At 41.6% G+C, this 23,270-nt stretch overlaps 1 protein-coding gene across 1 annotated transcript; it reads right to left on the reverse strand.

Moving 5' to 3' along the window:
* Positions 1–13,521: 13,521 nt before the first annotated feature.
* On the reverse strand, positions 13,522–14,607 carry GPR52 (G protein-coupled receptor 52). The gene has a single exon (XM_015408725.1). It carries the CDS (start codon positions 14,605–14,607, stop codon positions 13,522–13,524), a length of 1,086 nt encoding a protein of 361 aa, XP_015264211.1.
* Between the last annotated feature and the right edge of the window lie 8,663 nt (positions 14,608–23,270).

Consider the following 23,270-nt stretch of genomic DNA (forward strand, 5'->3'; position numbering starts at 1 on the left):
TGCCTACTGACAGCTCAATGGTGTTCAATTCCAGCTAATGCAGATGAGTCTCTGCAGGATCCAGACTATGGAGACTGCAGTCAGTTAGATACTCTGGTGCACTGTATTGGTTTACAACTGTGGCAGAGTAACTCAACATAGGCCAAGGATCGGTAGTGGGTTATAAGCAACAGCAGGGGTGGGGGCAGGCTGACATGGAATCAATGCAACTGTTATCCGCTGATTTACACTCTCAGTGCTGTTCATCTTGTCTGCTGTCCGTTAGCTGTGTCATTCCTGTGATTTATTGTATCTGCCTCCTCCTCGTGAGCTTTGGACTGTGCCTCAACTCTGAATCCTGTAATCACCCCCCCTTTTTTTAATTTGCTGCCTTGGTAGACTGATCAGACTGTGCTTGGATTTGAAGTGTAATTCTGCTTTTCATAGGACAAGCTCATTACCAAAGACTGGTGCGTATGTCTACGCTGCTGTTGGTTTAGTGTGCCAGCAGGAGAGGGACAGCCCTGCCCTTACTACGGGAAAATCCCATCCCTCTCCCAGGGAAACTAGACCCAGAAAGTCTCAGAGGTAATCATGCCCCCCATTTCCCTCCCCTTGCCAGCTGGACAAGAGCCAGTCTCTTGGGGATGAAGACAGGGCCAGACCTCTCTGCCAACTCCATGCCCATCCCACAAGTCCACACCCCCTTGAGGACCCCCTAATATGAAGTGGATCCTCACTGCCCCAACACATCTTGGGAAAGTCTGGGAGAGCAGAGGCACCATGATACGCTTCCAAGGAAGCCCAGAGTTCTTGAGCATTTACTATTTGAAAGCAGCCACAACCATCGCTGTCCAAGGTCCTGAACTCATTTATTCCCTTTTAAAAATTGAAATCAGAGTGTGAATTAGTTAGGCTAAAATATAGTAAAGCACCATTCCAATGTAACTTGTGAAGTACTGAAAAACTTGTCACTTATATCATAGCAAGAAGCCTGAAACATGAACAAGGAACAGAAACTAAAAGAAACCTTGCTTTTGGGCAGAGAAAAATTATATTCCTCCCTCATATGCAGGCTGAAAATGTTTAAAATTATCACCTGCCTACCCCATCCCTTGTGTGCAAATTCTCAAAAGATTAGAAGAACAGAGCATTCACAAGAATATCAAAGATTTATTATGACAATAAACGGAATATGTATAGCAAAAAGTTAAACCAAAATTAATTCGATTAGCAAATTTTTCATCTATTTAAAAGGTTTACTTTATAAATGCCAGGCACCGTTAATTGAAGTCACACATTAGCAAATGTATTCATATATTACTAAAAAAAGCTTAATTTTAGAACACTGAAAGTGAATAATCCTTCTTTAATGGTAGATCAATGTCATTTCCAATCTTCATCTACTAATACATAGGAAAGTTTGAATTCTGCTTTAAGAACTCCAAGTTTATACCCTGGTTTTCCTTTTTTTAAAAAAGCAATCATACCCCCCTCAACCCAAAAAACCTAGAGTTGAAATCTTCCAACAGATCTAGAAATTGACAGGAAATTTAGCATTATATTTTCTGTTTGGGGAAGGAGATCTGAAATGAATGGAAAATGGGGTGGCATGAACAGGGTTATATGTGAACAGTCAGCAGCACAAACACCAGATTCCAAACCTTATTTTTAAGGCTCTTCTGATGATACATAAGGACATAACAGAAGCCACGTTGGATCAGGTCAATGGCCCATCCAGTCCAACACTCTGCGTCACACAGTGCCCAAAACACAGGTTGCTTTTTCCTGCGCTTGTTCCAGGGAATACGTAGGAGCAGGTAATGCTCAACACACACAGGATCCAAATGCTTGAGCCTGTGGACATCATTTCAAAGCATTTATCATAGTTAAAAAACCTTATTTTTTTATCTTGGCATTGGTTCCGGTGGAGTACTGGATCAGATTCAAGGTTATGGTGCTGACTTTAAGGCCCTTAATGATCAGGGACCTACATACCTCCAAGGACCACCTCTCCTCGTATACACCCAGAAGAGTGTTATGCTCAAAAGATCAGAACTTGTCGGTGGCCCAACCAGTGCCAGGGCCTTCTCTGCCCCGGCTCCAACCTGGTGGAACTATCTGCCGAATAACATCCGTGCTCTGTGGGACATTTTACAGCTCTGCAGGGCATGCAAGGCAGAGATGTTCTGCCAGGCATTTGGCTGAGGACAGCAACAGTTCAGTCTTGGCACTCTCACTTTTCCATTCCCCTTCTCCTGCCCGTTTCCCAAGAGACAGCAGTGCGGCTGGGATTTTAGCACCATCTGTAAGCAATTACTCAGATTATTATGTTTTTATTGACATGTAAAATGTCAACAAATCTATGACAGTGTCATAGATGCAACAAACATGAAGTTGAGTAAACTTCAAGGGATGGCGGAAGACCGGAAGGCCTGGCGTGATCTGGTCCATGGGGTCGCAAAGAGTCGGACTCAACTGTGCGACTGAACAACAACAAAAATGTAATTTGTTTTATTGATGTTTTATATGACTGTACTGTACACCGCCCTGAGCCTCCTTTTAACAGGGAGGGCAGTTGATAAATTTAATAAATAAATGAGGTTCATAAAGCACACAATATGCACATTTGCTCTTTTTAAAAAAGAGTCATTATTTACCCCAAAAGATCAAAAGCTGGGGCAAGTGCAAGTTTCTGGCTTTTATACTCCCCATGGGTTGATGGACGAGCTACTGCAATGTCATTTATATGCACGTAAATATTCTAGCTGATGAGAATCAAACTCTCAGCACAATACAACTACAAACAGAAGGGAATGGAAATTCATAATGGGAAGGAAATCAAGAAGGTAGCATTATCACTTTAGTAATCCAGTGGTTGGCTATGCGCATTATATGTGTGTACATGTTTCTGTATTAGAAGCATGGGTGGACAACGTATGGCTTTTGGGTACAGGCACAGAACTGCAAGCAAAAACACAGGTATTGCACTTGTAACCCCTTGGTTAGCACATTATTTACCTATTAAAATATTTATATCCCACCTTTCCCTGTGGTTCAAGGCGGCTTACAAATTATGAAAGTGTTAATCAACAGAATTCATGGAATTTAGGGATACCACCACATCATGATAGTGAAGTTACAAAAAGACTAGCAATCTTACAAATTCTAGCAAAGAAAATTTGCTTTACCTGTAAAACCAAATCAAGGAACCCAAATCTGACAGTCGCTCCACAGTGCTTTTAGGTACAGTGCCTACCATTTTCTTCATGAAAAGCACTGTCACTCTAACTAGCAATATAAATGTACAGTGTCATATTTATCTACAATTTCCAAAGTCAAAGCAGATTTGGTTATTGCTTAGCAGGTGTTTTATGGAAGGTACAGTTACACAGCCTATCATAACAATTTAATCCCTAACCTGACAGGTTTAACCTCCAGTCAACAGGTTTAATTAAAGTAATCCCCTAATTAACCAGCCATCTGTATATCTGTTCTTCTTTTTTCCCCTTTACTTTTCTCTATTTAATTAGATTTCATCTAAGTAAACCAACTAAAAGGGGAAAACAGCATAAAGAAGAAAGTGTGTGGCTTGCTAGGCAAAGGTACATTTGTTCAAAGGACACAAGCTCTCTCAGGTTTCAAGAAAATTAATTTCAGGAAGGAGGATAGCTAAAAATAGTTTTACAAGTTCCCATGGTGTTACCAGAAGCTACAATCACACATATAGTTTCCTAAAAAGATACGAACAAGGAAACCCTACAACTAGAAAGATTTTTTAAAAGAATAAGAAAACCCTACAATTTGAAAGATTTTTACCATTGTAATACTCTGCTCTCTTCCTCCATGGTTTCTAGGCTCCCGAATACTTAGTTTCCCTACCTCCCAGGACCACGCCTCAGTTTTCAACTACCTTACAAAGGCTGCGGTCACACGGAGCATTAGCCACGCTACAGAGACGGAAGATAGGCGGATTTTCTGGGCGCGATCACAGCGCCACATCTGGGAAGTGTAGAGCTCCCGTGGCGAACCCGAGGCTTCCCGCCGAAGATGCGGGGTAAAAAACTAGTACCTCCGAGGTACTAGTTTCCGGAAACTGCGGGGCAAGGGCAGGTGCCTGATCGCGTTTCCGGTGGTAGGTCGTGGCATCCGGCGCCCGCCCATGTCCCCTCGCAAAAAGGTTTGTTTTTTTCAAGTCTCCACAGGATGCGCACAAGCATTCAACGGCGCATGCTCACACTTCAGCCCCTCCTCTTTTCCATGCCCCCCCACTCCTGGCTCGGCCTGCTCGAGAGGAACTCTCTGCACCGTGCAGCAGAGGGGGAGGTGCAGGGGGGCGTGGCAGGAGGGCGGCCTGGCTGAAGCTCCTCCTGGAGGGGACCGGACGGAGGACACAGTTTGCATTCCTCTGCAGCCCTGGAAGGGGTTAAACCCACGGAGCCTTTTGCTAGAGAAGCCGCTTCTTTGCCGCGCCGCAAGATTGTCCTGTGATCTGCACCTCCCCTTTAACCACGGGACCTCTACAGGACGTCTGATTGCGCAGCCGCGCGTTATTTTGCTCCAGGGCAAACAGCCACGCTCCCCCCCCCCATTTTCCTGCCCGTGTGACTGGGGCCATTGTTCCTCTAGACTCCCTCCTAATGCAAATGCCGAAATATTTTATCAACTGACAGTCCCAAAACTAAGACGAGTTTTTACTTTGGCAAGACTGAACGTTCTTCCCTCAGCGGTTTTGGAGGGCAGATATAACAGAGTATCATACTCTAATAGAACATGCAGATGCTCATATGATAAAATCGAAGCCATCGAACATATGATTATGGAGTGCCCTATGATCAATAAGTTGAGGGGTAATTTAGTCACCCCTTTACTTAAAGATATGGAATTGCTAAATGTGAGAGCCCAGGTGTCATGGCTACTATCGGATACAAATGATTCTGTCAATCTCTCAGTGGCAAAATTCATAGGCGCATTAATCAAATATACAAGATGAATATACAAGAAGTCCAACACTTTTCCTAGGTAATCCCTAGGTATAAGGACCAAAGCATGCCTCAGAGTATCCACATTGATACACTAAAGCAGCCTTTAGGGGTGCTGGTTAGAGCTAAGGAGACCTTGCCCAATACAGAAATAACAGAAAAGCGTTATCTTATAAGGAGATGGAATGAGACTCTCAGGCTGCGGTCACACGTAACAGAAGCCACACAAGTGAGACGGAAAACAGCCGGAGTTTCCGGGCGCGATCTCACCAGCAGATCTGGGAAGCGTAGCGCTCCCGTGGCTCAACCGAGGCTTCCAGCCGAAACTGCGTGGCAAAAAACTAGTACCTTGGAGGTACTAGTTTCCGGAAACTGCAGGGCAAGGGCGGGCGTCTGATCGCGTTTCCAGTGGCATCCGGCGCCCGCCCATGTCCCCTTGCAAATAAGGTGGGGTTTTTTTGTCCAAGTTTCTGTGGATGCGCATGCGCACCCAACGGAGCATGCGCATTTGTCATGTACACAAAAATAAAAAACAGTTTGCCGTGGCGCGCGCTTCTTTGTTGCGCGCCGGCTTGTCCTGTGATCGGCACCTCTTCCTTGCCATGGAACCTCCACGGTACCTCCACAGGACCTCCACAAGAGGTCTGATCACGTAACTGCGCAGTAGTTTGCCCCAGGGCAAACAGCCACGCTTCTCCTCTGCAGTTTCCTAAGGAGATGGAATGAGACTCTCAGTAGTTGTTCTTTGTTTCTGAGGAAGGACCAGAGGTCTGAAACACTGGAAAAATTAGCTATTCTTTTGATTCTGCATTTTCCTATCACGGATCGTATGGACAGATGTACTTCAGACAATAGACGCATTTCACTTTTAATGAAGTCTCCTTTGTGAATATCTTATGGGATAGTTAGCACACAGTTGTTTTTCGAGATTTTGTTATTCTATGCAATAATCAAATAGAAATAATACTAAGGTCTTTTAAAATATTTTTGGGTTCCAATTTCTGCTTAATGTGATAACCATATGAGCAGTACTAGATAGATTCAATTAATAGATAAATAGACAGACAGACAAACTCAAGGTTTCTCTCTCTGCCAACCAGACCTTCTCTCATCAAACTTCGACTGCTAGTATGGCCATTTGTATTGATTCACAGAGAAGAGCCTTTTTTGTTGATCTCTTCCATCTGGTAGAAATCAATGGACTCCATAAATCCAGCCATATGTGGACACAGTAAAAACTGGCATGAAGGTGTCCAACAGATCAAGGCTGCAACCATATATACCTGGGAATAAGCAATGGGATTTGATGTAGGCATACATAGGATAATGTAGCAAGATGTTGAACTTGCCTTGAAGCTGATGCAGCAGCAATGCCAGTGCAGCACCTTGATCTTGGACAATTTCATATTGCTTGCTCGCCATAAAATTGTGCTTGTGCCCTGCCCATGCATCTGCAATACCATGATGAAGCATGACCCATTGTGCAGTTTGCTAGGGAATGCCATTGTCTTTTCCAGTATTTTTTCTTCAATTCCTTCCAGAGTTCAAAGCAACTTAAAAGTGCATTTAAAATATTTATATGCCACCTCATGTCCTTTGACTCAAGGCAGCTAGCAATGCAACAAGAGATTTCAAGATCACTAAAACACAGGAGTCCATTGACAAATGAAAACTATGTATGAATTACCCAGTGAAATCTGCCAAAGCCATTTACCCTCCACCCAATGTGCTGTGAACAGCTGTCTTGCACACCTTCCTTATGTTGGTAGTGACTATTAAAATTATTTCCCATTTCTTCTCTCCAAAGCCCCTCCCATCCAGTTATTCAATTTTGTTTGTTTTGTTTATAGTTTTCAGATTTTTCTGCAAACCTATTGAATTTTTCAGGTTATCAAAAGATCTATCTGGTCTATTCATGGTTCCCGTCTCTAGATCTAAGTGTGCACAGATTTGCCACAACATGTTTGATGAAAAACTTAACACTGAAAACACTGAACTTCCAATTAAAATATTAACTAGATATCCAAATACGCTGGTAGTCCCCCTACGACTGTTAAGAGACTGTTTCTTCCAAATAATGCACTCTTATTAACTATAAAAATTGTTTTCTAATTTCAAGTTTTATTTTTCGTACTCATCGGCTGACAGGAATTAAGATACATATGAGAAGGTTGCATAGAATGCAACATTTTGCAGCTCTCTATCCAATACTGGGTATATTAGTAATTTCGCTTGTAGAAGACTAAGACCAGAAGTAATTCCATAAATATGACAAACAATACAATTTTTATAAGCTAAGTTAAAAATGATGCATCTTGCTTTTGCTAAAGCAGTAAAATGAATTTATGTGTGACAAGAAAGTATTGTATATATTTCAGTTCCCCACAACATTTCAATTTTTTCCAAGGAGTCAAATGTTCCAGAAATGTTCTGCATCTCTACTCTAGTGCTCTTAAAGTTGGCAGCAATAACATATTGTATATTCTTTCAAAAGCCAAGCTGGTTTGTGTTTAATTTTCTTACTATTGTATAGGTAACCAGCTCAGAGTCCATGTTTAATAGATAAAACAAACAGAAACACATTTTTATATAGATATTAAGCATCCAAGTTTAAAAGTCCAGTATACCCTCAATGTGAATTAAACATCCCATCATTCACGAAGATATCAATAACAATTAAGTCTAAACTTAGGACCACCCCCTCTGTGGCTCTTGTTCTTAAAATTAGTAATATTCTGTATGCAATATTTGTTAAAAAGAATTTCAGTTTTCAAACAACACTGCCCTCAAGTGCCCCCCCCCATTCACACCAAGAATGCCCTTGTGAACACACTTGTCCCTTGTGGGGAATAAAGCCACCAATAACAACTGGAGCAATGAAAATGTCCCCTTGCTAATCCTCTGTTCTCAATCGCCCACTCTTTTTTCGAAGTAGTTTTAACACATATTTGTACATAAACACATAGTCGGCCTTATCCCAAATGCTACTGCAGATCACGCCAGGTTCCAAGACTCACTGAGAACATTACCAGGATGGATCATGAAAAAATGTTTGGTATGCATACAGTTTTAAAACAATATAAAGGTAAAGGTAAAGGTTCCCTTGCTTGAAAGCCAGTCGAATCCGACTCTAGGGTTGTGGTGCCAAAGAGCCAGCGCTGTCCGAAGACGTTTCCGTGGTCATGTGGCCGGCATGACTAAACACCAAGCCGCACGGAACGCTGTTACCTTCCCACCGAAGTGGTCCCTATTTATCTACTTGCAATTTCTTGCTTTCGAACAGCTGGGTTGGCAGGAGCTGGAACTAGAGACGGGAGCTCACTCCGTCATGCGGCACCCGGGTCTTGAACTGCTGAACTACCGACCTTCCACAGCCTGCAGTTCAGCGTCTTAACCACTTGAGCCACCGCAGCTCCTTATTAAAACAATATAGTAGAGCTCAAAACAAATCAGCAGACAGTGACCTCTTAGAATGGCATTAAGGCCAGAGAGCCGTCTTTTAGAAAAGGACAACCCTCCCCGGGTAAACACAGACCGCTTGCCTGAGGAGTAACCTGTGGAGCAGGGGTCCCCAACATGGTGCCCGTGGTCCTGTCACCCTTCCTGTCACCCAAGTGTTTTTAGAAAGTGGAATGGACCAGATGGGCCTGTTGTCCAGCGGAGCTTTTGATTAGACATTGGAGATTTGAATGGCTGTGCAATTTTTTTTTAAGTTGCTTTGGCAACAGCTGCCACCACAGCACAATGTGTTCACTTCAAAAGGCATCCTGTTAAACAAAGCTTCTGTATGAAACGTTGAAAAGTTGCTATCAGAATTATACATAACCTCTCTCCCTAACAGTTGGTGGTCGGCTCCGTCTCCTGCGGCAGCCATTTTCTTGTTGCATGCATCACCTTATGCCAGAATCCCAAAGGTGCCAGGCAAGCTCTATAAGGTTGGGGGTCCCATGATGTAGAGGGACTTGGGAGCAGCGGCTACTCATTTGTGATATTATGGAGTTCTTCTGATCACTGCTGGATAAATGCATGTTTTAATTATAGGATGGGTGGGGGATAGCGTGTATTAGTACATGAAGATTCCATACCTAAGCTGCTTTGGAATGGTTTTACTAGGAAGCAAAACAGAAACAAAAGGCCTGAGTCTAAAATCTCACAAATTATACAGCACAAACTCAGATCATCCACTAAATCAGCCAATCTGGGTTCCACAACTAGTCTTTATGGGGCTCAGAGACATGCTACACAGTCCTTCCATCATATCTAAGTTCGCTACAAGGACTTTCTATCTCCAAGCACAGATGGAAAAAAATTACTGAAATTGCTGATTTGGCATGCGTGCCCTGATGTTAGCCGCCCTGAGCCTGCTGGCGGGGAGGGCGGCCTACAGGAAGGAAGGAAGGAAGGAAGGAAGGAAGAAAGAAAGAAAGAAAGAAAGAAAGAAAGAAAGAAACCATTTTTAGGGGAAAGAAAAACATTGGAAAAGAAACATTTTTTTCCTCTCTTGAAAAAGCCAAATTTTTGGAGGAACTGAAATATATATGCAATGCTTACTCTCTTATCCAATCTAAACCTATTTTCCACTTTACCAACATAAAACACGTAATATACACCCAACACTAAAACAACAGAGCACTGCAAACTGCTGTACTGTATATACTATATTAGCATGCTGCATTCATCTCAAAAGAAAAAAAATGTTTCATAGGACTTTCAGGTTTTGCCACAATTTCTCAATTTTTCCAATAGAGGCACTGAATGCAATACAATTGGAATGAGTGAAGCCTTGTCTGAAGAAGTATTTTACAAATTCCACAGGGGGAAAAACATTTCATAGCAGGGTTGTTTTTTTCAGTGCGTTCCAAAGTTCCCCAGTTCTTCTATCAGAAAAACTTTTAAAAGTCCTAAAGAAAAGCAGAAAGTCCTACCCCTCACATCTCTAGCTGCAAGCTCCCCACTGGAAGTTCAATTTCCAGGCATGCAGGGGCCCAATCTAGACAGAGACTACAGTGCACAGGGAAAGGATGTTTAAAACCTTCCCTCTGCAACATTTTCCTGATCTGAAACATGTACTGTGGAGATTTCCCAAATAACAGGTTTCTCAACTGGGGCAGAATGCCCTACGGCTATTTCAGATTGTGAAAATAGTATGGAGGGTTGAGTTAAGCTCTATCTCCCCACATGCTGTGGTCCTCTTGATCCAAATTGGCCCAAACTGGGTTTCTGTAAACCAAATTTTCAGCAGGGAAGCAGCAGTGCACATCCCTGAGAGAAAGTCCTTGAGCCAGATCCAGACATGACCTGCAGTTAGGTCCCAGATCACAGGCATTTGTCACATTTTCTCACGAAAAATACATGTAAAGAAAATGTACTGATTCCAATGCCCATCTGCTGGTCCAAAATCCACTTGGTTCTGCCTGAAAAAGCACATAAACAAGCACTGCTTGGAGACCAATTACCATTTATCTGTTCAACATAAAAGTATGACACATGCACACACTCAGCCACAGGGCACTGAGGACAAATTAAGCAGTCAATACTTCCCCCCCAAATATGCAATCAATATATATAATAGCCGGTGGATTCAGCACTCCGATTTGACTTTTGTTTGTAAATATTTTGTTTGTCATATAAGTTTTAAATTCTCCATAAAATCTATAAACTATTTTTCCATTAAAATGCTAAAAGAAGCAGATAAAATTTAGAAGGAAACAGTATAAAAACAAATTCAATGTTACTGGCAAAGTTTTTACTTAGGCTGATTTCGCACTAGAGCTGCCTCGATGTTGCGCCACCGTTTGCCCCAATACTATTGGTCAATTTCACACCCGAAGCCATGGGGCTGAATTTGACCCATGGTTTAGCCCAATTCCCTCCGCCGTTTCGTGATCCTCAAAAAACAGGATTACGAAACTGCGGGGGAAATCGGGCGAAGCCGTGAGTCAAAATGCAGCCCCGCAGCTTCGGGTGTGAAATTGACCAATAGTATCGGAGGAAACGGCGGAGCAATATCGAGGCAGCTCTAGTGCAAAATCAGCCATTATTTCTCACTTGAGTTTCAAAACAAAGTTGGAATCTTTATATTTTAAGTAAGTAAACTACATATTGCAATTCATTTTAGTTTCTCAGATAAACACCTATTTGAATGAATCCCAACACATGGGGACTCTGCATCTTAATACCTGCCTGAATTACTATCTCAAATTTGTTTCTAAAGCTCCTACAATAACTAAGTGCTATAAGTTAAATAATAAGGCCCTGCCTGCAGAATTTCCATCTAAGCCATGCTGAGGCAACCCCACACCAGCAAATGTATTATTTATTATCTCCCCAATGGGGACCCAAAGGAGCTTCCAACATTCTCCTCCATTTTATCCTCACAACAACCCTGTGAGGTAGGTTAGACTGAGTGTGTGTGACTGGCCCAAGGTCACCCAGCAAGCTTCCATAGCAGAGTGGGGATTCGAACCTGGGTCTCCCAGATCCCAGTCTGACACTCTACCTACGACACCAAGCTGTTTAAAAATAAACATGTCCTGCACTTTAAGATGGTTAAGTATTTAAACCTGAACATTTAGAAGATAAAATAAAATACCATTTCTATCTGCAGGACTTCCTTCTGCAATGAGAACTCTGTGTTAAAGCCTTCCCCACTGGATTGAAATAACAGAGACAGTTATGCAGAAGGACATGAGACATCCCTTGATCTACACATGTAACCAAGGAAACCATACAAAGCTTTGGTCTTTTTCCATCCTGCAATCTAAATGTACTTTTCCCATTTTGCATTCTAAATGTACTCTGTCTAGAACACGTACCAAAACTCAGGGTGTAGCAGTTTCAGCTCTGGAACCAGATTGCAATACCATACTTCAGAACTTTCAAATTCTTTCCTTTTTCAACTGAGCCGTGTAGGTGGTATACCCTCCCACACAAAAGTACAGAAAGGTATAAGGCACAACTTTTACCAAAAGATACACATGTTACAATTCTGCTGATAAGCTAATATTTTGTATCTGGACTACCAGTAATAGCCAACAGTCAGAAACTAGAAACTGGCACCCAAACCAGCATTTATATACTTTACTAGTAACTATACATGTAATTCAGCCCAAGCTAAACACTTGTCAACAGCACTGATTTCACTGGGAAAGATTTAAGCATTTGCACATCTCTCTCCCACTGAACTCAATGGGATTCAGAAATACTTAATTTTGGTTGGATTGTGCCCAATATATTTAATGAGCCTGCATAAATTCATTATAGAAGCCTGGAGAAGTTCCTATCCAAGATCCTTAGATCTGCATGTCCCCTAAAAGGTAGTTAATTACACAAGTAAATAGGGAGATTCGATCCAATATTAAAATCTTCTGAACTCTTTAAAAATGCCCACTACTTATTTAACATTTCACAAAAAATATTTTTATAAAGCCTATGTTATTTACCCCAAGTTTAAAGTAACTTTGGTTTAACAATATGCAGTGAAAATCCTTAGGCACAAAATACAAAGCTGTCATTTTAAGAATATACAGTATATACATACGGAATACACACAAGAGCATTAACAAGGTTAGTTGGCCAGCTTTTTAAAGATTCCTATTTTACAGCGTTACTGAGAAGCTAAGCCATCCTGCTGATTTGTGTTATTGTTTCCACTTTACCTGTAAAGCAAATGCATAATGCAAGAAGATACCATAGATTTGTGCTAATTTAATACACACTCGAAAATGCAGAGTCATTTCATTAATCTGAGGATTCTGTTTCACTCACAGGATATAATCCTCCACAAAATGTACCTACCGCATAATCAATCCATTGTGATTCCAACTGTTGGTTGAACAGGAGTCACATCCTGGATTTTGCCCAAAGGTTACTCATAAAGGATGCGAGCAGTCCCTAGGCCTGCACCTCTGTCTGAGTGCAAGGTCAGTGGGTGTGTGCAAGGAAGACAATACGGGATGGATCTGTCATAAATAACGAGGGTATGGATTTCCAAAGAAGAGAAGAGAAATGAACACACATATGTTTCACTTGTCAAGTTATTTTCCCCCAAGGACATTGTTATCTTTAAATGGCAAAAACCCTATCTGCTTTTTGCCCACAACACAAAAACTACAAGTTCAGATCTGTCTTATATCGAAACATTTATTTTTCATCTACTAAGTACGTCATTGATACCACTCTCTTAAAGAAGATGCATCTTAAATACAACAAATTACTACATATTCATCCACATATATAATATGTGACAATTTAACTATTAATGTTGGTAAAGTTGTTCTTCAGCTTTGACACACTTGGTTCATACCACTGGAAGCTTTCCCTCATAGGTAGCAGTGACTCACTCTCAAACCACAATTTCATCAAGAGTATGCCTGTCACCATTTCAGTACTCTTCCACAGCCCATTATTAGAGAAACCTACTTTCTTACAAGCCACCTTTTCAATCCATAATGCATTTTACAGTGAATAAGATATTCAAGTCGAATTTCTACATTCCAAAGTATGAAATATTACCTAGCCACAACATCAGATTGTATTTTATTCACTGTCCCAGTTTTCTTTAGATGGAACAAGAGTTAGCCCGTTTTCTAGGAACTGGGTCTTGAACAATGCCGTCTTTCTTACGTATACAAGATGAACATACTGTCTCTGATAGTCTCCAAAGTCCCAGTCTGAAAACACTGTTTGAGAGGCTATAGATAACACAGTTACAAAAACTATTGCTTATAGCAAGCCATGTTGTTAAGAAAGAGAGGGCTGTATTTTCTAGCACCCTGGAGCTCTCTAACATGAAGTATATGATGTAGGGGAGCCAGAGAACATAAAACACACTGGTTATACGAAACAGAACCATAGCATAGCGACGGTCAGGGCTATGTCCAGTTTCAGCATCAGTATCCACTTCATCTGTAGGAAAACGAGCTCTCCTGTCATTAATCTCTTTGGTGTGCTGACGGCAGATTTTAAATATGTGAAAGTATGTAAAGCAGATTATAAAGGCAGCTGGAGCATATAGTAAGCATACAATGAAACCAGTGAAATAGGCATTAGTAAGCCACGAGGTTGCACACCATTTAAAAATGTCTCCGTGATAACCTGGCTTTCCCCAGCCAAAAAAAGAAGGCAAGAAGATCAGGCAGGAGTACAGCCAGATCAAAATTATGCAGATTCTTAATCGGCAAGGTGTGACCAACTGGTTGTAGGAGAGGGGTTTCGTAATAGCAAGGTAGCGATCTACGCTAATGAAAGCAAGGCAGGCCATAGAAACACTCTTCAGCACAGAGATGATATATCCAAAAACTTGACAAGTCAAGGACTCATGGACACCTGTAGAGTAGTGAAGCAATGATAAGGTAGGAACCAAGCAGCTAACCCCAACAAAGAGATCAGCGTACGCCATGGTCTGGATAAAATAGCTGGTGGTGTAATGATGTAACAGTGGAGCACAGTGAAAGACAAAAATTACTGTTAAGTTACCCACAATAATTAAAAATGTCAATAAGACAATAATGATAGTCTCAAGAATGCAGACGTCAATGGCACTGTAGTGCCCAAATCCAAATGGGCAAGAGTGGTGCTCAGATACATTCACAACGCCATTGCTGGTATTCAGAGTCTTCCACTCAACCCACATGGACTGGTTCATGGTTTGCATTACATACCAATATGATCTTAACGCCAGTGATTAAGTGACCTGCCAATCACCACTTAAATCCCTTTCTGTGTCTCAGTTTCTCCAAGTAGTTTTGGGAACTGCCCCTGAAGAGTTAATATTGCAACACAGAGAAGAGGCAAAAAGGCCATTAGTCTGTTTTCTTGCTGTGTTCACTTCTTTCTTAAGAAACCAAGGCACTTCTAAACAAAGCATGTCCTTCAAGCTATACTTTGGAAAGGTGGAAATACCGAATAGGACAAATGAAGAAGAGAAAATGTCAGTACTGTGATAAAAATCTTGGACGTACATTTTCCTGAGAAATACTTCAAAAAATTAAAAAGAAGAAAAATCTTTATGGATACAATTTGCAATATAATTGTTTAAAACTAACTTGCAACAATTTCTGTTTAATAACAAAGAGTCCAAGAATTCCAACAACATCATCCTAACATACATTATATCCTTTGGATCTCTTCAAGTAGTAACGCCATTTGCATCTTCTTAATCCATTCAGTTTTGGAATTATAACTTCATACACATTAATGCCAAAAATGTCACTATTATTTAGTGAAGAAATTGGTCCGAACAGTGACGGAAATGTGACGAGCCATGTCTTAATGTCGATTCGTGATGTACTCCCCATTTAGTTCACAATGCCGTGCGCAATAAAGAAAGGCAACAAACAGACGAGCTTTTTCAAAAGTTCCAGTCAATAATTAATTCTCTTTGAAACGTGTGCCATCCATCACAATAAATGAAGTATCAGCAGAATAATCCAAGTTTCTCACAACACACAAATCTGCCTTGCATTTAATTTCAGGAATGGTGAAATTAAATAATTGTCTTTAGAAACAATGCCACGGCTCCTACAGTGGATGATCAATACTGTGAAGTTCATTGCTCTATCCCATCTCATTTCTCACCTCTGTTAACGATGTCCACAATTTTTCATATGCCTCAGACACAATGAGATCATAAACTTCCATCTACAGTCTTCTGCGAAGCTAATCAAATGCTGGTTTAAAAAGAAAGACTGTCAGTTTTATACTCCTCTAGTAGTCTTCTGGATTCATTTCTTCAGTTGCTCTGTATGCCTTTTCTTTAGACAACTAAGCTGATAAACATCTGCTTCCAAAACTGTAGCTCATCAGCAAAATGTATTACCAGAGTCATTATATCTGCAGTTACGCCACATCCATAGGTTAAACAAAAGCACCCTCAATACTAATAAGAAGGTATTTGGCTACTGTATGGATCATTCAGTATATGCAGCAGTCTTGCTTTTCAACCCACCCACCATCCACACCCAAATCAAATGCATCTTTAGTAATGTAAAGATGCAGGGGAGAACGTTTGTCCAATGCTTTGTAAAAATCACATTCCAAGGTCATTCCGATTTTACGAAAATGTTCAGCAGAACAGCTTTTAAAAAGTGCTGAGCTCTCACTGTTTCTGTACAAGTCCTTGCTGTGCCTTCTGAAGGAATTCCTCACACGGGGAAAGGAAAAATTTTCCCCTGATCCTGCTGCAGCAACGGGATAGAAAGCATCCTTTTCTAAGTTTCAGGTCTCACGTTCATCCTCATGCTGAGCTGTTCTTGTGCTTTTATAAATATCCACAGAATGTTGCCCATTGTTCACTTCTTCTCTCTAAGCCGTCCACTCCGTTCAACATTAGTACTGTTTCATGTAAATTACCTTGTCAGAGCAATAAGGCAGAGTCTCTCACATACATTTGCTCTGTCGGATGCTGTGGTAAAGACCTAGAAATCCTCTTTGCTGTGATCTGTTTTGAGAATGCTCCTGCTATTTCTCACATGCTCTCTCGTGATATTACAGCTTGCACCTAAGCTTGTCCCTCCTCTTCATCCTTCGCTGATGCAGAAGAACTTGCCATCAGAAAGGTGACTCGGTCCTTCAGCCCCAATCAAAAGCACAGCCAATGGCTACTGCAGCTGAAACTGTCACTAGGTAACAGTTGCCAGGCACAATGCCGGCTTATAGCCTTCCACAGCAAGCCATGAATAAGAATGACAAGGAGGACAATGGAAATGACCAATCTGAATTAATACACTGAAGATTTTAGGAACCAAGTGTTTTTGTGGGGTTAACCTTGCTCCAATTGACAAACCCTGAAAACATTCACAGGCATAAACTCTGTATCCTCCAACACAGAAACTACTTTCAATATGATAACCAATGGCACTTAAGCAGAAGTCAGCAGTAATCTAATCCCCACTGTCAAGACAAACCTATTAATGATTAAACTCAAAAATAAGTGAAAACCTTCTTGTAGTTAAAAGACTCCTTGACATTTCAAACATTCACACATTGTTCTGCAGTGCTTACTAAACACTGACATTCTTCCCTGTGTAGTTCAAATAACTAATGTGGCCACAGTAAAAAACACACAAAATAAAGGTCTGCTGTAAAAATCATTCATTTAGATAGCCATGGATGGAAAATTAACTTACAATTAAGGCTTGAACTCCTTGATTAATTCACCTTACTCAGAATAGGGTGTTTTTTTTAAAAAAAAAAAATGCAGAATGCATTATGCCTTACCACAGCTTTTACATTAATTTCTCATTAACCATGTCTTAGTAATGTTACTTATATTTTTACAGCACTTACAGGAAATCCAAATTCAAAAATCTGAACAGAGGCAACTGAGCACTAATTGCTTCATTAAAGTCCCCAAAGGCAATTGGAGTAGGCTTGTGGAAGTTTTGAAACAATACAACTCACAAAACTCTATTTTATATAGTTTGTTACTGCTAATAATATCCCCTTTCGTTTTATTGCAATTACATTGCACTGCAATTACCAAATTAAAAATGGATAACTGCACAATAGCTATATTTTGACATTTAGATGTAAAATAGCACAGGATTATGACCATATATATAAGCACGCAAGACAACTGCAGGTTCTTTTACAATAGCGATGGCATTCACATACTGCCAGAAATGTGTACTTAAGCCTACGAATAAAGAAACCCAGTACTTTTTTATCATCTTGTCTTTAAGTAATTGTGTTATTCTTCTCTGACAAACAAGTGGGCTTTATTTATGTAATCAACAATTTATCATACCAGCAAATAACCCTGGGCAGTTAAAATAGTTTAGGGAAGGCTCCTATCCTCAGAGACAACTTCAGTAAATAGGCATGGCAGAGCCTCCTTGGTGATGGCATCACCATTGAAGTAACTCCTCCTCATTCAGAAACCTGGTAAACCCTTTTACATTCTGCCAGACATTTGGGGAAGTCTGATCATTCTGCTTCTTAGTTTCATACTATTTAGTGGCTCTGTTTATTAATACTATTTAACACTAATTTTAACTTGGGGAGTTTATTTTGTATTTAAATATTATTTTCACCTATACATTGTATAGTTTTATTTTTGAAATATCAAACTCCATTAAGTTATATGTTACAGGAGTTGCCTCTTAGAAAGTATCCTACAATTGTACAGGTAGGTTCAAAGTCGACGGGCAGAAAATGCTATCTGGCAACACATGGCTGACATCTTCTAGTATCTCAGTGGGCCTTGGAATACAGGAAAGTCATTGTGGGTGGGGGTTTTTTCTCCTTGTGGTTGGTTTACTTGCTTTGATGGGACTTGGTACATCCCTGGGAAAGTCACCTGCGTGCTGAAAATGGCTTGGGGAAACATCAAAAATGGAATGTTTGTTTGAACTGCCTAGCCATGATCCAAACAGCTGTATGAACAATGCTGCCTTGGCACCAGGGTTCTTCCAATCACTCCTTTCCCACAGAAGCCCCTTCGTCCGTCCAGAAAAGCCTGACCTGAAGGGATGGCTTAGAGCTTCATTCAATACAGCATGGTGTAAAACAGCTTAAACTGGAAAAAAGAAGTGGTGGGGGGCAGTATGAGAATGCTCTAAATAATCCTCCTCCCGCAGAACACCCCACACTGCATGCCTGCCCACACTGGTATACAGATGTTCACTGGTTCCTTTGCACTGGTCAACAAGCCCCATCCCCTCACCTTGCCCTTTTCTGGGAAGGGGATGGAATGCCAAGCAGTGTTCCCTCTAAACTAAGCTAGTCTGAGCTAGCTCACAGTTTTTTAGCTTCCAGCTCACACATTTTTGTCTTCGCTCCAGAAGGATGGCTCCAGAGCAAACTAATTTATGCAGTAGCCAAATTGCTCGCTCACAAAGTAGAATTTTTGCTCACAAGACTCCACAGCTTAGAAGGAGCATTGGTGCCAACAGTTTTTTAAATGGTGCTGGTCAGACAAACGTTTTCACAGCTTTATAAAGGGAAGCATGATTCACAGACAGACAGGACAGGCACTTAAGGCATGCAATATGGTTGGCCAGTGTTTATGATGTGCTTCAACTTCCACAACTGTATGATGTGTGACACACTTTATTTTAGGGCAAGTTTCTCAGCACAGTAATAAATAGGGGGGGAAATCAATACGATGCATATTAGATCATCGGCATCATTACATGATACTACTTAATTTGGCAACAGTAGTATCAAGCCGATTACTGACCACAAACCCCTAGGAAAGGAAGACTGGGCTGGAGAGTGAAGGAAGTAGATCAAGAAAAGGGCTCTCCTGCTGGTGCTACTTCTGCAACAGCCAGCAGAGACTCACTTGTAAGGTGGCTGAGGGATTACGGAACGCACACACACCCTCCCCCCAAGACCACAATGAAGCCAAGGTGGAAAACAAGACCCAAGCACCTTTTGGGTCAGAGGACATTCTCAACCATTTGTGGAGAAACAAAAAAAAACCCTGGCCCCTGTATTAGTTTTTTGTGCATATACACATTTAGAATCAACAAGACGAAGACAGCTCAGGATGCAAAATGCACTGAGCCCACACAGAGAAGGCCTTTATAGTTCACAGTGACTCAGACATCTCTGGTACAGAAACACACAAGAAAAACTTGGCAATCGGCACCAGTAAGACCTAATGCTACACTCTATTCATCTCTGGCCTGTTGAAGTATTGTGTCTGGGTCACAGAAGCCAAGAACGACAGTAATGGCAACGATTTGGCCTCGCTCAGTAAAGATAGAGCCATATGGCCAGAGCTACATCTGAGAAAAATACATTTTTTAAAAATTCACCTGACTTGGTCAAAGTCACTGCTTTTTGCCAACAATATTTTTCCCCCTACCCCCTTCATAAGAGTTTTCTTCCTTATCTGGCAAAGAAAAATAAAGCAAATAAGAAGGACTCTCAGGGATGATTCCCTGACTTGGACAGCCCTGATCTTGGAAGCTAAGCAGGGTTGGCCCTGGTTTGTACTTGGATGGGAGACCACCAAAGAAATCCAGGGCTGCCGCACATTGCCTGCGACTTGCCAGTACTCTCCACCTCCACCTGGGAGAGGGGAACAGAATTCAAAATGCCTTTTTCACGACAGAATGGGCTAGCAAGCACTGATAATGGGATTTGCTTGACCTTGGTAGGAGCTGGGTCCAAGAAGCCTGAACAAGAAAGGAAGACAAGCTCAGATATAATGACAGTGCAAGGGCTATTTTCCCCCAATTTGTTTTATTCATTTATTTACTTCATTTATACCTCACTTTCCTCCCCAGTTTGGTGTAATGGTTAGGAGCGCAAACTCTAATCTGGGAGAACCGTGTTTGATTCCCCACTCCTCCACATGCAGTAGCTGGTGTGACCCTGGGTCAGTCATAAGTTCTTTCAGAGCTGATCTCTCAAGGGCAGTTCTCGAGAGAGCTCTCGCAGTCCCATCTACCTCACAGGGTGTCTGGTGTGGGGAGAGGAAAGGAAAGGGGTTGTAAGCCACTCTGCTATCCTCCTCCCGCTGTGCCCTCAATGAAGGCCCAAAGAAGCTTCTGTTGGTGGTCGTCTTCTCCATTTTATCCTCACAACCACCCTGTGAGGCACGTTAGGCTGATACTGTGTGATTAGCCCAAGGTCACTGAGTAAGCGTCTGTGGCAAAGTGGGGATTCGAACCTGGGCCTCCAAGATCCTCGTCCAACACTTAACCACTACATTACACCAGCTCTCATTTAATGCTACTCAAGAAAAGGAGACTGGTATCAGCTCAAAGACTGATCAAATAAACCTGCATATGATTTGAGATATTAGCAGGTATACAAAAGAACACAGTTTTCAGGTTTGTTTCTATCAGGTAGTTGTTACTTTCCATCCTGGCAGAGTCCAAAAGGTTCATATACCACCTCTTACTGATAGGATAGTAAACTGTATTCCACAGAGATCTTCGGTAAGCAACCTGTAGAGTTAACAGCAGCAGTTCTCCATACTTCACATTACTGTAGGATTGAGAGAGTGTCTAACAGGAAATTTGCAGAATTTAAAAATAAAGTGTTTTATTGTACCTCTAATGAGCTGGGGGGGGGGGGGCTTTATAAACATGTGCCATTGGAACAGCAAACTGACAGCTGCCCAGGCTGAACATATGACAAAGTCAAGGTCATTATTTCTATCGAGGTCCCCAGCCACACAGCTGGGCTGTGTTTTTAAAAACAGCAAACACCCAGTTAAATGGAAATTCAAAGCAAGCCTGAAATGAGATGTGTGCTAATTTCATTTCATCCCTTCTTCTACAACCTGCTGAGCTACCAAGTAGGCAGAGATTCATAGAGCAGAAATACCTTGGAAACTCTGGATCTTGTAAATGCTTAATTGTAGCCTGTAGCCTGAAACAATCCACATCTGTTCAGCAATTCAAGTATTTGCTCTGAATGCCCGGGCTTTAAAAAAAAAAGTCTAGAATGACTAAAGAGTTTGCTTGCTGCACTTTATTAAAGTTATTATCTCACTGTACCATGATTGCGTGGTGAAATTCTATGGATGGCAGAAATGAACACAGGGTTTTTAATTGTGAGAAACAAGTCAGGTCTTATGATTCATACATACAGAGAATTCTAGGGCCATCCCAAAAAAAAAAAAGATCGCAATTTTGAAAACTGTCATCACTCCACACAAAACATTAAACTCTTTCTGTCTGTCTGTCTGTCTGTCTGTCTGTCTGTCTGTCTGTCTGTCTCTCTCTCTCTCTGTATCTCTGTGTGTGTGTGTGTGTGTGTGTGTGTGAGAGAGAGAGAGAGAGAGAGAGAGAGAGAGAGAGAGAGAGAGAGAGAGTGTTAAGTGCTATCAAGTCACTTCCAACCTATGGCAACCCTATACCTAAGGGACCACCTTTCTCCATATGTTCCCCCAAGAGTGCTACGGTCGGGGTCACAGCACCTACTGGTGGTTCCCAGCCCCAAGGACATCAAGCTGGCTGCAACCAGGGCCAGGGCTTTCTCGGCGGCGGCTCCTGTCTGGTGGAATGACCTCCCAGAGCAGGTTCGGGCCCTGCGGGACCTGGCGCAGTTCCGCAGGGCCTGCAAGATGGAGCTCTTCCGCCAGGCCTTTGCATAGGAGCCGCTGCCGTCACTGTTGCCATCTTCGACGGTGGATTAGATCTGGAGGTGAGCTGGCCCTGGGCAGACGCTTAGATAACCAAAGAATGTATGTTGTCAGGTTAGGTTGATGAATGGAACTCATCTTGGATTAGAAAACTTTAACATCAAGAGCACCGCGCTTTATTTAATGATTTTTTATATATTGTTTTAACTGTTGTTATGGCAATTGCCTCTGTTGTAGCCACCCGGAGCCCATTGGGGAGGGCGGGGTACAAATCTAATAAATAAATAAATAAATAAATGACCTCCAAAATATCCTATCCTTAACAGCCTTGCACAGGTCCTGCAAACCAAGGGCCGATTTTAAATCACCCCATCTCTTTCCTGGCAATCGCTCCTTGCCTCTGTACATCACACTTTATGGATAGTCTTTAGCCAGAGGTTGTCGGACTTATCGTTCCACATCCTTTAAAGGCCTTAAGATAATTTTCTAGCTGTCACCTCAAAGCCTACCATATTTCATTGTTGCTTGTACCTGAAAAAAAAAATCTAGGTTACAACCAAACTAATGTATTTGGCTGAACACTGATGCTGCTGTTGGTGAAATCACCAGGTAGAGACAAGGTTTCATCTGAACAATGAATGTAACACCACTGCTGGAATGAACAGAACAGAAACGGCCATGCACAGAACATTCAAAAATATAGTTTGTTGCAAAGAGAATGATGAGGATTATAAGTAGACCTCACTGTAACTGCTACTTTGGGGGGGGGGGGAATACATTTACCGTATAACACATGCAAAAATCCATGAACTTTTGGTTCTCTGAATTGAAGAGCAGAAAATCCTATCCATCACAGACATTTCCACATAAATCCCTTGCCAGAAAATGACACAAAATATGCCAATAGCTAGATTTGTGTTCAGCAGCACCTTAAAGACCAACAACGTTTTCAGGCTGTAAGCTTTCGAGACTCAAAGCTCCCTTAGTCAGATAAAATATGCCAACTACAGTTACAGACTCGGTTAATTTTACAGCCATGGGAACTGATGTACCTTCTGATTTTCCATATGAAATAATAATAATACTTTCGATTTATTGATCGCTCTTTCCCACACACCTGCAGGCTCAGAGTGATTTACAGTTACTCCTTGACAATTGGACTAACAATATTCGTGGGGGATAGGGAAGACAACATACAGCATTTTTAATTACACACACATTGCAGCTAGCCAGGGCTTCATCTGCGAGCTTCATCTCTTTGC

Source organism: Gekko japonicus, unplaced genomic scaffold, assembly GCF_001447785.1.
Source record: "Gekko japonicus isolate JY-2015 unplaced genomic scaffold, Gekko_japonicus_V1.1 scaffold2311, whole genome shotgun sequence".
In the NCBI taxonomy this organism is placed as follows: Eukaryota; Metazoa; Chordata; class Lepidosauria; order Squamata; family Gekkonidae; genus Gekko; species Gekko japonicus.

Bases quoted from the DNA above. Each gene is read 5' to 3' on its own strand.
- GPR52 (XM_015408725.1), bottom strand. From the start codon at position 14,607: ATGAACCAGTCCATGTGGGTTGAGTGGAAGACTCTGAATACCAGCAAT.